This window comes from Budorcas taxicolor, chromosome 6 (assembly GCF_023091745.1).
Source record: "Budorcas taxicolor isolate Tak-1 chromosome 6, Takin1.1, whole genome shotgun sequence".
NCBI lineage: Eukaryota > Metazoa > Chordata > Mammalia > Artiodactyla > Bovidae > Budorcas > Budorcas taxicolor.
The window spans coordinates 68903492-68919370 of NC_068915.1; the positions used below are offsets into that span (position 1 = coordinate 68903492).

Below are 15879 nucleotides of genomic sequence, written 5' to 3' on the forward strand. Positions count from 1 at the left end.
TCTTTGGGCAATGTCAGCCAATTACCAGTTTTCTCGTGGACTTATTTCATCTCAGTGCAAAGGCTGCCCTGCTGCCAAAGTCACTCTGTCATTAGCTCGACTTCCCTGTTGCATTTGCTGCCGTGGATGGCGTCCCCATTCTGGAGACTCCCCACCCCACCCCAACCCCTCTCTGTTTTCCAAGCCCTCTCAGTGTCTTTCCTGCCTCCTGGGCTCTCCTCTTGCTTGACCTGTCCCATCACACACTGTGTTCCTGACTGCTGGGGCCTCTTCTCCCAAACACCCTCCTTGAGTGGCCCTGCCCTGTCCATGGTCCAGGCCTCAGAGGGCTTGTGTCCCCAGGTCGCTACCACAGGCCCAGGCTCTGCTAAGCTGCAAAGCTGTCTCACAGGCACCTAAACTCTAAAACACAAGTTATTTTCTTCTCCATTTCTGCTTCTGAGTCAGAGAGAATGTAAACACCTGCCATCCAATCATCCCCGACTGGACGAGGGGCCCTGGACAATGCCCTCATTTACTTTCACATCCCATCAATGCCCAGTCCAGTGGGACCCACCAGGGCTGCATCCTTGCCTTCATCCCCTCAGCCCCTACCTGACCCCGACTCTTCTTACCTTCTCTCCCTAATCTGATGCCAGTCTGGCCTCGTTCCCTGCTGCCAGGTGATCTCTATAAAATATACACTGGTTGTTTTGGTGATTTGCTTGCTAAGTTGTGTCCAACCCTCATGACTCCATGGACTGTAGCCTGCCAGGCTCCTCTGTCCATGGGGTTTCCCAGGCAAGAATACTGGAGCAGGTTGCCATTTCCTTCTCTAATACACTGGTTCTATATTCCTAAAAAACATGGCATAAAACCTCATGGTTTCTGGTCAAATGTCAAGCCTCCAGCCCTTCGTGACCTGCCTTCTGCTTCTCTCTCTGTCTTATCTTCTTCCACTCCTCACAGGCTGCTCTGAGCTCCAGCCGTTTGGAGCTACCTGGAATTCCTTCGACTTAGCCCAGAACTTCCATCACTTTGTATCTCACTCCTGGTCAGACACATTCAGTTCCTCTGACTCCCTGATTAAGCTCCTCCTTCTCTGTACTCTCACAGCCCGCCCAGACACCACTTCTCTCTTGTCCCCACAACTCTCAAGGTTCCTGTCCTTCTCCCTAACCAACTGTAAGCTCTCCAATGTGAGCTGTGCTGTGGCAGGTAGGACAGCTAGCCTGTCTGCATCTTCCTTACCCACAGCAGTGACTAGCACGTAAGAGGCTCTCGGTAATTGTTCACAGGCAGGCAAAGTTTGTAGCCGGCCAAACCCAAGTTTGTGTTTAATGATTCCTTCCAAGATCTAACTCACTAGAACTTATGGATCTTATTTAGCAAATGTTACACAAAAATCAAACCACAGTATGGAGCATAATTGAGAAGGAGAAAATATAAACAATAGTTATAAATAGTATTGCAAACAAATTCCAAGACTTGTGCTGATTTAATCAACAGACACCAAATGCTGAGATGTTTTCCTCTCATCAGAAACGCTATTAAGTATAATGGGCCTAAGCCAACAGTCCATCTCTGAGTTGTGTTTTTCTTATGTAAACTATGAGGAGCTGGACTTGATGACCATCCTCAGTCCAGGGATCTGACATCAAATTGCACCTGAAGCTCATCATTTTTGCCCTTTGTCCTTACAGCTTCCTTCACCCCATCATAGTTGCATCTGTAGATGTCTGTCCAGCTCACACATGAACAGTCCCCTCCATCTGCATGGTCACAGGGTGGGCTCCTGGCAGCCGTGTAGTTACAATGTGATCCTGCCTTCCTCCGACCTTGACTGAATGGTGTAGGAATGGGCCCCTGACCCAGGCCCAATGTGAGACCCTCCCCTGGGAATGGACACTTGACCTAAGACAGATGAGGCCCAGTCAAGGCTCCTAAGAAGCACCAGCACCTGTGGCACAGCTCCCAGCCGTTCACTTGACTCTCGTTCACTGAGCATGGACACTGAGCTGGGATGGTTCTTGGCATCTCTGCAGGCCGCAGCCTGTCTTCAAGAACTGTCTGGTTTCCTGATGGCTTTCCAGTTCTTGGGCCCAATCTTTCCTGAGGCTCACTGCATGGCTGCCCTTGCATTCTCGGAGACACTCGGTCCTCCCGATGAGGGCTTTCCTTGATGAAGTTAGTGCCACTTGGTTAATTGCCAACAACGTATCTCAGCTCCAGCTTTTCCGGGTGGGCCTGAGCAGCTGCCCCCTCTATCCTGTGGGCCCAGGCCATGGAGCACTCACAGGAACTCCTATTGAGGGCCCAGAGGCAAGCATTGAGTCTTCTGTGAGTGTTTTTCATAAATCTTTTATTTTATTTTTTTCCAGTTAAGCACGGCCATATACGAAAGGGAACAACAACACGCAGTTTAACAACACTCGTAAAAGGAGGTAAAAGGGCCTTGTGCAATTTCATCAGATACAACCCGCCCTCCTCATGCCAATTTCAGCAGAGAAAACATCTTGACAAATCATGTCCTTTAGTCAAAACAAGTTGGAGTCCAAACACATGGAGTAGATATAAAATGTATTATTTTCAGGAGACTGAAATCCAAACCACAAATTCCAGAAACGCATTTTCAAAGTGCTGCCTATTAGACATGCTCATTTTAAATTAAATTAACGCTGTTGTGAGAGTGGGAAGGTATGGTTCAACTTATTTATTAGATCGCTATCAAGTGTTTTTCTACAGAGATCAAGGTGCTTCACACACAGGCATTGGGATAGAAGACTTACTTGACTGTTTAAAAAAAGTCAGGTTCTGCCAAAGCGGTTTCTCTGGACTTTGATACTCCCCTCCACCCAGGGCACTGCCCTTTGAAGCCGACAGTTCTGTGCGGCTAACCACAAGTCTAGCCTCCGGTGGAGGAGTACACCGAGTTGACTCCAAACACTTTCTCAGAACCTCAGGCAGAATGACCCTGAGGGTGCCCAGCTCTACTTCCCGGCCTGTCTCTTTCCTTGACAGGGCCTGATGGGAGAACTTGGAAGAGCAAAGTTCTACAGCTCAGCGTCTCATCCCTCAGGAAGGCTTTTATTATTTTTTGTTAATTTTTTTAAAAAGACTATATTATTTAAAATGATTTTAGGCAAATAGCAAGCATGCCTTTTGCTATCAGAGACTTTCCAGGCTCATTTATTTTGAAACCAGATCAGAAGCATGAGTGAATTTTCTGTCCTTTAGATTGAAGGGAAAACTTCTAGAATTCAAACACCGCTCTTGCTGGGCTGGACAGCCAATCCTACACTTAGGTGGAGGGCGGATGGTATTTTTCCAAAGAGGCCTCAATGATATTTTCTGCTCCTCATGCTCTGGTTCCCTTTTTAACAGGAAGAGAGCAGGTTCCTCCCCTTGAACCCAGGAAGGCATTTGTGACTGCCTCGACCGACAGACCACTGTGGGAGTGATGCTCTGCGGCTTCTGAGGTTCCCACCTGGTGCTCTCTCTCAGGATGCTTGTCCTTGGAATGCGGCTGCCTTGCTGTGAGGAAGCTCAGGCCACGCGGAGAAGCCTGTGTGGAGAGGAACTGAGGCCTTCAGCTCACAGGCCGGGCTGAGCTACCAGTTGATGGTCAGCATAACCTTGGAGGCGAATTCTTCTCTGCTGAGCTCTGCCCAGACAGCACATTCATGAACAAAATAAATGATCAATGATATTTAAAGCCAGTGTTTCAACACGGCTTCTGATGTACCCATTGATAACCGGGACAGGCGGGGATGAGAGACTTGTCTGGAGAGTCTGATTTATACAGGAAAGCGTGCTAAAGCAATGGAAGGAAAGTGACTTAAACAAGCTGCAGTCTGATATCAGCACATGAGGTTCTGACTGTACTAAGGGCAGAACCCAGCCGCCCTGACTTCCCTCTCACAGAGGATTTGTTTGCTGCAGAGAATCTTGGACATATGGGCGTATCCCCTAACTTCCACCATCTGCAGACATGTACGTCAATGAGACTGAATGCTGTGAGCCACTTTGGAGCATCTGGAATGGAAGTCTCATTTCCCTACAGCACAGAGGCTGTCTGAGGGGCACTTGTGGGGTGGAGCATTTGCCCTCTCCCGGGATGTGGAGACAGCTTCTGTAGGGCTCCTGGTGGAGTTAGGGGCCCGAGTTGTTTTGGGCTTCTGCCTCCATCCCCCAGGTGGTCAGGGTCTAGCCCAGCTAGCCTCTCCTTCCTTGAACCATCTCATCACAGCACATGTACGGAATCTCACAGGCTCTACAGCTTGCCCCAGGCGGGATGGTCTGTGTCCCCTGAGACTGAGGACACCTAGGTTGGACTCACAGGGGAGAACAAGGGGGTCTGGAAAACCACAGTGCGGTCGTACAAACACAGCTGCCCACAGGTGCTGAGACTCCATGTCCCTTAGCAAGAACAAGTCAGGAGTGAGAGAGGACATGCTCGTGGCTCTGCGGGGAGGTGTCTAGTCTCTCCTATGTGATTCACTTGTTCACTCAGCAGTCGATCTGTATGCACCAAATGCCCACATGTTGGCTCCACACAGGGATACAAAGATTCTCAAGGTGGCTCTTGGGAACCACACTCAGACCAGGACCATGAACTTGTAAAAATAAAAATAGCAAATATGTACTTAGCACTTACTGTAGGACAGGCACCATTGTAAATACTCTGTATGTATGAACTCACTTCATTCTCACAACAGCCCTATAAAGTGGCTACTATTATCCTCCTCAATTTATAGTCTGCAGAGAGTCGGACATGACTGAGTGACTTTCACTTCACTTCAATGTGTAATGATAAAGATGTATAATGATAAAGTAAGGAGTATGTGCAGCCGCAGAGGTGTGTGCAGAAGGTATGGAGCCCTGACGATACCCTGGGGCCTGGAAACCCCTCTCCTATGGTCTTCCTATCACCGCTGTGGGGCCCACAGCACACCCTGTGGGAACATCTACTGGTCTACTTACTAGCACATCTCTCCCCGGCTTCTCACCCCCTGCCTAGGCTACAGGTCCTCCCTCTGACGACTCTAAGCCGATGTCATCTGTGAAACCAGAGGCGAGCAGCTCAGCTCCCTTTCCAGCACCGCGGCTCTCTCGTTTGGACGAGTAGCACCCCAAGCCGAGAAGGAGGCCACATGGACACCTTTATTCCATCAGGTTCTGTTTGTTTGCGCCTTTCAGGCTCACCTTCAGTTGGCTCTGAGTAAGAAGAGGGGGAAACAGGCCCCAGAGGCACAGAGTAGAGCAGCGAGTGGCAGGAAAGCAACGGCTGTTGGCCGCTGATACAGAATGAAGCTGCAGCGTGTGGAGGCAACCCAACACCACTGCACACATTTCTCCTCGCGGGGCTGTACGGCCCATGAGTCCCTGGACTGAGTCCCAGAGAAGCAGTGCCAGCAGATGACCCGGGGAGAGCACCCTCACCTGGACTGTTCTGAGGATCACTCCGGGCCGGGAGCTGATTGAGGCACTGCATAGATACTGGAGAGGGAAAGCATCTGTGCTAATGAGGCATCAGGAAGAAAAGGATTTATGACACATGAATGCTGAACTTCCAAGAGAATACCTAGTAGCATCCTGGTGCTAAGAAATGTTGTGTGTAAGACCGTGGACTTTGGAATAAGATAGGTCTGGGGATGAATCCTGGCGTCCCACTTCCTGTGTGCTGTTCAGAAAACACCTAGCGGGGTGGCGGGGGGGGGGGGGGGGGGTGGGGAGGACGGCCCAACCCTAGCCTTCTGAAAGTTCCTGTCTGCTGCGTACCCCTTCTGGGCTTCAGTTTCCCCATGGGTAAAGCAGGGATAATGAAAGGGTCATCGTGAGGTTTGAATGTTAGAATGGCTGATCCCCGGGTACAGGTGACCACAGCTTAGCTGCCTGACTTTGGTAGCGAGAAGCCTCAGAGAACAGGACCAGGGAGACTGGTGAATGGCCGCAGCCATGACAGCCTCTGCCGCCTCCCTCCACATCCTCTTCTTTCCACCAGCCGTAAACCAAAGTAGAAGACACCCTCTCCCGATGGCACACCCCTGTGTCAAAGATGGAGCTCCACGGGAAATCAAAGGTGGTTCCTCAAAGCCCTAGTGTTCCTCTTTTCATTTACTGCAGGTTTGTTCAAACCCTGACACGTCGGCTGCCAGTAACTTTCCTTGCCAAGTTCTCTGGAATGATGGTAAGAGCCAGCCATAGAGGCCCAGGTAGAAACAAAATGAAACGACTCTCCCTTGGGGTGCTGGGGTGGGGAGGGTCTGCCTAGCCCACCAAGACTCTCCCACCACCCGCAGACAAATGAGATGCCCCTGGTAAGTGAGTGCAGAGGCCCAGCAGCTGGGGGCTGAGGAGTGGGTCCTGGCAGCTGCTGGGAGAATGCATGATTCTTTTTCCTAAATCCGTTAAATGGAAACCTCCCTTTGGGATCCATCTCTGGGGGCAGGAGCATCTCTGCATGAGCCCTAACTCCAGGGATTTGAACGGAGAGAAACACGGCAGCCCAGTGATGGCCCAGGACAGTTCTAAACATCTCCCCAGGCAAAGCCCGTCTTAGGACAGTGAAGCTTCCAACTGCGAGGAGAGCTGCAGAAAACACACTGTAGAGTTTCAAAGGGTAATTAAAAGATGTGATGTCTCATGGTTCATGAAACAGTGATGGAAAACGCAAGTGGACAGTCCTCCTACAACAGATGGTCTCTGTCGGCCGTCAGAGAGTTGCAAAGTCCATTAGTGTATTAAAGGCACTGTGACATATGACAGCAAAGACTTTTGGTTTAATTTTCTGTTTAACTGAGGGTTTTCTGAACATATTTTGTCACAGAACCCTTTTGCCAGGAAACTGTTCTTTTGTGGAACATCACTGGAGAGCTATGTTCGGGCAAGTTAGGTGTCTCACTGACACCGTGCCTCTTTGCAAATCAGAAACTCCCGTAGTGAGCAGAGCATGGGCAGGTTCGAGCCTCCACTTGGGCCCTTGGCCAGACTATGGATGCAGCAGGCTGACTGCAAAAGGTCACAGTGGGCTGTCCTCAGACCTGAGCGACCAGGGCAGGGAAGTCCACACTTCTTATTTGAGTTTCTCTTCAAGGTTAAGTCCAAGCTTATGAATGAAGCAATAGAGTGCTCAGGCAGAGAAAGTCAGAGAGCATGTCTAGCCGGGAAGCATCTGTAAAAACCAGCCAGTATGAAGAGCTGCTAGACAACCCTGGCTCACATCTACACAGGAGCCCTTGAACACTTTTGAGAAGCTGATCTGTGCTCTATTATTAAAAACAAGAAACAAAAAACAGATAGAGGGAAAATGCCCCAGCCACATGTTGCATCAGAAGTTGATAACGACTGGGAGCACTGGGGAGGAGACCTAGCATCCATTCCAGCTGCTCACTGCTTGGTTTAGAGTCTGACTGGCTTCCGCCCTCTGGCTTTTGGAGCGGACCAGTTTTCCTGGCATATGCATTTATTGAACTCTGAAAGGCCAGATCGTCTATGAAGATTAATTCATGATTTCAAAGACACTTTGAAACTGGCAAAACATTCTGTTATTTCCAAGAGTTATTACAACCGAAATCCTGGCATAGACGAGGAGGTCAGCCTGTAATCTCATTTAGATCTTTTTAAATTTAGAAACTTTACAGTGGGTTAAAAATAGATCACATTTGTGTACTTTGCCTCCTTTCATCTCCACTGCAAAGGCGGTTTGGTAATTTTGACTTAGCCTCGATATTAGCCAGAGAAATTCTCGTACTTGTCACCGGGGAGTCTGCTAAGCCAAAATAAAAGTCATTTTCAAATGGATTTTGGGATGATGCTGGTTATATGACTGAGAAGAGTTACTTGTTATCCACACAGTAAGCTCTAGAATTAAGGGTATAAGACTACCACTAAGATCTGTATGTGGATTTGTGTTAAGTGAAAACGTGAACCAGGAGGGATATTTTCAGTAGTGCTACCCTGGAGGGCTATGTCCTTACCTATTGATCACAAAAGATCATAATACTTAGGTCAAGGGAAGCTAGAGGGTCAGGCTGTTTATAAGCAAAAGTTACATGAAGATTGTACCTGGTTTCAGAAAGGCCAGACATTCTCTTCGGTGATACTCACCAGGGTTAAGGAGGTACCAGCATTTTCAAGTCCAGCCAAGACAGCGTTACACTTAGGATTACCTCATCATGGTGACTTTACCTTCATGAACATGCTGAATCCAGTTTTAAGGAGATCAGTGAGGCCTGAAGACATATGTTCAATGTCAACTGGATCTGGCTTCTCGGGATTAAATATTTCCTCCACGACCTGCTTCAACAATGGTTTATAGGATGCCTGGAAAGACAAAATATTGTGCCGTAAGTAAAAGAGTTTGTTTGGTTTGTCTGGAGAGAGGATAGCTTTATCTGTACCAAACGAAGCAAAACAAGTTTATTTTTGATCCTGAGCAATGGCTATGGTTTTGTGTGTGTGTGAAAAGATAATATAACAACATTGATTTTTTGGGAAAAATGTTTATTCCAGTACACTGGCACTATTTTTTGTTTCTCATACTCCCTTCCACAAGCAAACAACTCTTACCAGAGCTATAGTTATAGGATGGCTAATTTTTCAATCTAGATTTAAAGTGACAATTTAATGTATGAAGTATAAGTTCAGTTCAGTTGCTCAGTCATGTCCGACTCTTTGCAACCCAAAAGACTGCAGCACGCTAGGCTTCCCTAACGTGTCCATCACCAACCCTCCCCTGTCCATTACCAACTCCCAGAGCTTGCTCAAACTCATGTTCGTCAAGTCAGTGATGCCATCCAACCATCTCATCTCTGTCGTCCCCTTCTCCTCCTGCCTTCAATCTTTTCCAGCATTCAGGTCTTTTCTAATGAGCCAGCTCTTTGCATCAGGTGGGCAGTGTATTGGAACTGCAGCATCAGCATCAGTCCTTCCAATGAATATTCAGGTTTGATTTCCTATAGGATTGACTGGTTTGATCTCCTTGCAGTCCAAGGGACTCTCAAGAGTCTTCTCCAATACCACAGTTCAAAAGCATCAATTCTTTGGCACTCAGCTTTCTTTATGGTCTAATTCTCACATCCATACATGACTACTGGAAAAACCAGAGGTTTGACTAGATGGACATTTGCTGGCAAAGTAATATCTCTGCTTTTTAACATGCTGTCTAGGTTGGTCATAGCTTTTCTTCCAAGGAAAAAGTGTCTTTTAATTTCATAGCTGCAGTCACCATCTGCAGTGATTTTGGAGCCCCCAAAATAAAGTCTCTCACTGTTTCCATTGTTTCCCCATCTTTTTGCCATGAAGAGATGGGACTGGTTGCCATGATCTTCGTTTTCTGAATGTTGAGTTTTAAGCCAACTTTTTCACTCTCCTCTTTCACTTTCATCAAGAGGCTCTTTAGTTTCTCTTCATTTTCTGCCATAAGGGTGGTGTCATTTGCCTATCTGAGGTTATTGATATTTCTCCCAGCAATTTGGTTCCAGCTTGTGCTTCGTCCAGCCTGGCATTTCGCACAATGTAAGTTAAATAAGCAGGGTGACAATATACAGCCTTGACATACTCCTTTCCCTATTTGGAACCAGTCTGTTGTTCCATGTCCAGTGCTAACTGTTGCTTCTTGACCTGCATACAGATTTCTCAGGAGACAGGTAAGGTGGTCTGGTATTCCCATCTCTTGAAAAATTTTCCACAGTTTGTTGTGATCCACAGTCAAAGGCTTTAGCATAGTCAATGAAGCAGAAGTAGACGTTTCTCTGGAACTCTCTTGCGTTCTCTAAGATCCAGCAGATGTTGGCAATTTGATCTCTGGCTACCCTGCCTTTTCTAAAAACCAGCTTGAATTTCTGGAGGTTCTTGGTTCATGTACTGTTGAAACCTAGCTTGGAGAATTTTGAGCATTACTTTGCCAGCGTGTGAGATGAGAACAATTATTCAGTATTCTGAACATTCTTTGGCATTGTCTTTCTTTGGGATTAGAATGAAAACGGATCTTTTCCAGTCCTGTGGCCACTGCTGAGTTTTCCAAATTTGCTGGCATATTGAGTGTCGCACTTTCACAGCATTATCTTTTAGAATTTGAAATAGCTCAGCTGGAATTCCATCACTTCCACTAGCTTTGTTCGTAGAGATGCTTCCTAAGGGCCACTTGACTTCACATTCCAGGATGTCTGGCTCTAGGTAAGTTGTCCCGCCATCATGGTTATCTGGGTCATTAAGATCTTTTCTGTATAGTTCTCCTGTGAATTCTTGCCACCTCTTCCTAATATCTTCTGCTTCTGTTAGGTACATACCGTTTCTGTCCTTTATTTTACCCATCTTTGCATGAACTGTTCCCTTGGTATCTTTAATTTTCTTGAAGAGATCTCTAGTCTTTCCCATTCTATTATTTCCCTCTCTTTCTTTGCGTTGATCATTTAGGAAGGCTTTCTTATCTCTCCTTGCTATTGTTTGGAACTCTCCATTCAGATGGATATATCTTTCCTTTTCTCCTTTTCCTTTTGCTTCTCTTCTTTTCTCAGCTATCTGTAAGGCCTCCTCAGACAACCATTTTTGCTTTTTGCATTTCTTTTTCTTGGGGACGGTTTTGATCCCTGCCTCCTGCACAGTGTTAGGAACCTCTGTCCATAGTTCCTCAGGCACTCTCTCTATCAGATCTAATCCCTTGAATCTATCTGTCACTTCCACTGTATAATCAAAAGGGATTAGATTTAGGTCATACCTGAATGGTCTAGAGGTTTTCCCTACTTTCTTCAATTTAAGTCTGAATTTGGCAATAAGGAGTTCATGATCTGAGCCACAGTCAGCTCCCGGTCTTGTTTTCACTGACTACATAGAACTTCTCCATCTTCGACTGTGAAGAATATAATCCATCTGATTTTGGTGTTGATCATCTGGTGAAGTCCATGTGTAGAGTCATCTCTTGTGTTGTTGGGAGAGGGTGTTTATTATGACTGGTGCATTCTCTTGGCAAAACTCTGTTAGCCCTTGCCCTGTTTCATTTTGTACTCCAAGGCCAAACTTGCCTGTTACTCCAGGTATCCCTTGACTTCCTATTTTTGCATTCCAGTTCCCTATGATGAAAAGGACACCTTTTTTTTGATGTTAGTTCTAGAAGGTCTTGTAGGTCTTCACAGAACTGTTCAACTTCAGCTTCTTTGGCATTAGTGGTTGGGGCATAGACTTGGATTACTGTGATATTGAATGGTTTGCCTTGGAAATGAACAGAGATCATTTTTTTGTTTTTTGAGACTGCACCCAAATATTGCATTTTGGACTCTTTTGTTGATACTGAGGGCTACTCCATTTCTTCTAAGGGATTCTTGCCTACAATAGTAGTTATAATGGTCATCTGAATTAAATTCACCCATTCTGGTCCATTTTAGCTTACTGATTCCTAAAATGTCGATATTCATTCTTGCCATCTCCTGTTTGACCACTTCCAATTTACCTTGATTTATGGACTTCACATTCCAGGTTTCTATGCCTCGGACTTTATTTCTATCACCAGTCACATCCACAGCTGGATGCTGTTTTCGCTTTGATTCAGCCCCTTAATTCTTTCTGGAGCTATTTCCCCACTCTTCTCTAGTAGCATATTGGGCACCTACTGATGTGGGGAGTTCATCTTTCAGTGTCATATCTTTTTGCTTTTTCATACTCTTCATGGGGTCCTCAAGGCAAGAATACTGAAGTGGTTTGCCATTCCCTTCAGCATGAAGTATGCTGAAAAGCAAAATACTGTCAACTTAGATAGACATGAAGATGCTCTCAGGTCTTTCCTAAACATCCTTAGAATTATGCTCCCTTCCTTAGGATCCCAAATGTTTTCTTACAATGTACTGTCACTAACCAAGCCCAAAGCAATCTCTTTTTTCTAGAAAAGTCAACTCCAAGTACAACTTGCCCAGAAAAAGAAGCCAAGTTACCCCAAAGAAATCTGACCAAGGTCAGGACTTAGAGAAAGGATGCCACGTGAACAAGAAGAATTTCAGTAGGGGACTTGCCTGGACACTCCCAACGCAGGGGGCCTGGGTTCAATCCCTGATCATGGAACTAGATCCCACATGCTGCAACTAAAGATTCCACATGTCACAACTAAGACCTGGCACAGTTAAATAAATGAATAAATTAAAGAAAAAAAGAATTTCAGTAGAATTAAGTTGATGTGAATTTACAACACCTACAGTTTGGTAAATGGTGCTACATCTATCCAGGTTTTGGTAATATTTGGAGGCAGCTGCCTCTGACCAATGTGTATTCTAAGCAAATTCCCTTCCTCCTCTCCTTGGGTCTCCCTACTACCAAGCTTTTCCTCTCTCCTTCCCTTCCCATCAGCTGGACTGCTTTCCTCCCAGTCGTGTTGCTGCCTTTGTTGCTCCAGTTCTGTATGGCACCCCAGTGAAACCATGAAGCGTGAAGGAAGAGGGGTGTCTACCCTCAAAGCACTCTGCTGTATCTATCACAGACTCAGGAAAGACAGCGCTGCAGAGATGCAGTGATCTATCACAGACTCAGGAAAGCCAGCGCTGCAGAGATGCAGTGATCTATCACAGACTCAGGAAAGCCAGTGCTGCAGAGATGCGGTGAACTGTGTCTCTCTTTGTACTGGCCAGATCTGTGACCGACCTCTAGCCAGTGTTGAGGACATCTGGGGTGCTGACTTCATATCTGGCCTCGTCCTGCTTTCCCTACAGTCATGTTTTACTCTTAGTTTCCCCTTATTCCAACTTTCTTACTTGAAATATCTTAGAAGTAAATCAGGGTATAAATCATCACAATCCTAAACAATCACTTAGCTAGAAGGCAACTAGTGCATTTAACAGGGATAAGATGCAGGGAGAAATAACAACTGTTGAATTGAAGCTGCAGCTCTCCTCTGTTTATTAATCAAACAGACCATGGCATGCCCAGAGATCTCATAGGCAGATGCTCATGAAAGGGAGAGCACTGTGCAGAGACAGGGAATTTTATAAACAAACAAAACTACAAGTCAACCTCCTCATTATAAAGCTGTAACACCAAGTTAGATTTTTAAAATTTATCATACAGGCAAAAACGCAGAGGTTTGAAAATACATTCTTTTGACGAGGTCATAGGGAAACAGACATGCTCATATATGACGAGGTCATAGGGAAACAGACATGCTCATATACTGCTGGTGGGAGTGTAAATTGTTACAATCAGCACAGAGAGTAATCTGGAGATACCTATCAAAGTTATGAATGCATCTGACCTAGCAATCCCACATCTAAAACTTAATCCTACAAATGTGCTACTGTATGCAAATGAGATCCATAAAAGTCTATTTGTTACAGCAAAAGATTGGAAACTCATGTGCCCATCAGTAGGGAGCTGCTTAATAAATGGAATCCATCTCCATGAAGGAATGCTGTGGAAGTTTAGAGGGGAACTCTGTGTTGATAGGAAAAAGCAAGGTGAGAATAAACTGTGAGTGGAGAAAGCAAGATGAGGAACAGTATGAATAATGGGCGTTTGTGTAAAATCTGCCAAAGGGAATATGAAAGTTTGCACTTGCTGAAACATGCAAAAAATAAACTCAGGTGTGATATACAGAACCACCATGAGCAGTGATCATGAAGTGGGGGACCGGACAAGAGACGAAGGTGGGAGAAGTCTTTTCACTGTATTCCTTTTTTACAAAGCACAGTTAAAACACTACCACACACACACATCTACACCCACACATACTCCCACAGATCAAGAACAGTCTTTTTTTCCTCACTTGTTAAAAATTAATAAGTTATTTATGTCTGGAAGAGGTTGGAATAAAGCACACAAAAATGTAAACGAGGGCTAATGCTAGGTTCTGCGAGTGGGGGATACTCTATTTTCTTCTTTTTCCAAAACTTCAGAAATTAACAGGTATATTTCTGGAATTGAAACAATCCAATATGTATTTTCAATGTTAAAAAAAAAGTTCACAGAATGGCCTCTGAATTTTCCAAATCCTCCTCCCCGAGTAAACTGTCTTGAGTAATTTTCTACCATCTCAGCCTTTCTGGATATTTAATCTCTTACACTTTAATCTCTCTAAACTGCCCTCCAAGGAGAAGTCCTTTGGCCAATACTCTGCTAACTTCTCAAATATTCATCAACTGCTTCCTTAGAAATAGAACCAGTTTTTGGCCACATGATCAATTGGCTGAAAGACTTCATTCTGCAGCCTTTCTTGCTGCTGAGTCTAGAAGTTTTGGAGAATGATATGCAAGGAGAAGGGGAGTGGGTCTTCTAGAAGCTTTCCTCCCCTTTCTCTTTTCTGCTGCCTGGAATATGAAAGAGATGGCGGCAGCCCCAGCAGCCACTGTGGAAAACTGAACCATTTCTTGGAGATGCTAGAGCAGAGGGCTGGAAGAAATCTGGGTCAGTGGAGACTCATGGCATTACTACAGCACAGATGGACTGAATCAGAACCTACATATGTGACAAGACGAAACCTTGCATGTTTGAGCCATTGTGTTTCAGATCTCTGCTACTTGCAGCTTAATAAAATTCTGTTACAAAGCACAAAGGGAAGATAAATAAAAAGCCCACTTTTCTTTCCCGGAGCTTATAGTTATTTCTTTTATTAGTCTACCTATAGGTATACAGACTAACATTGGGCAGAACCAGAGAGATACACATAGGCTGACACATTTAAGAGAGGAGGGAGGATACCCCTCAACCTTCAGAAACCAAAAGAAGGCTGTTGCTCACCATAGGATGCACCTTCAGTAAGTAGGATGAGTAGTGACCCCAAGAAGAGCTCAGGCATAGGAAAAAGGCCATCCTGTTGTCCAGCAAAAACATTATGTCGGGGCCCCCTCTGTGCAAGGCACAGGGTACCAGGGTGACAGGACTGTGCTCAGGGCCCCAGAAGCCCCTGTGTAGACTGGAGACAGGAAAAGAAGGAAGCGTGGAGGGTTAGACATCCCCTTTCTCCCTTGCTCTACTTTCAGCTCAGCTCTGCGGAATGCAGCTCCAGGGAGAAAGGCCCTTTGAGTCAGCCTCCCCTTGAGGGTGAGCAGAGATTTGGAAGTGCTATTCCGTTAACACCTTCATTCTTGGGACTTTGTGATCATGGAATGTTACTGGGCAGGGCTGTAAACACGTTTTATTATTTTTTAAGATGTGTAGATAACATTTATTTAGATTGAGAAAAGCAGCCACAAATTAAGTACGGAAAAGTCACAGATAACAGGCACATCACATAATCCAGAGAAATAGTCAAAGTGCTTTTCTTAATGAACTGCCTCTCATACCTCTGTAATACTCATTTTTTCTCTTGACTGAACTCTCTCCTATGACATTCACATGACGTTCTCACATGAGAGCAATTTTTAAAAGTAATTTTATTTTTATTTTGGCTGTGTTGGGCCTTCACTGTTGCATGGGCTTTTCTAGTTGCAGAGAGGTGGGGCTACTCCCTAGATGTGATGCTGGGGCTTCTCACTGCAGTGTTTCCCTTGCTGCACAGCATGGGCTCTAGGGCACGCGGACTTCAGTCGTTGTGGCTCCCAGTCTCTAGAGAGCAGGCTCAACAGTTAAAGCACATGGGCTTAGCTGCTCCGCAACATGTGGGATCTTCCCAGCCCAGGGATCAAACCCATGTTTCCTGCATTGGCAGGTTGATTCTCTACTGGTGAGCCACCAGGGAAGCCCCAGTTCAGTTCAGTTCAGTCACTCAGTCGTGTCCGACTCTTTGCAACCCCATGGACTGCAGCACGCCAGGCCTCCCTGTCCATCACCAACTCCCGGAGTTTACTCAAACTCATGTCCACTGAGTCAGTGATGCCATCCAGCCATCTCATCCTCTGTCGTCCCCTTCTCCTCCTGCCTTCAATCTGTCCCAGCATCAGGGTCTGTTCCAAGGAGTCAGTTGTTCACTTCAGGTGGCCAAAG

General features: G+C 45.8%; 1 protein-coding gene across 1 annotated transcript in view; it reads right to left on the reverse strand.

The window, feature by feature from the left end:
- Nucleotides 1-15879, reverse strand: part of SCFD2 (sec1 family domain containing 2) — a 397018-nt gene that overhangs the window by 23154 nt on the left and 357985 nt on the right. The window contains exon 7 of the mRNA XM_052641944.1: nucleotides 8170-8304. Within this exon, the coding sequence (XP_052497904.1) occupies nucleotides 8170-8304 (135 nt within the window). The remainder of the gene's footprint in view (nucleotides 1-8169; nucleotides 8305-15879) is intronic.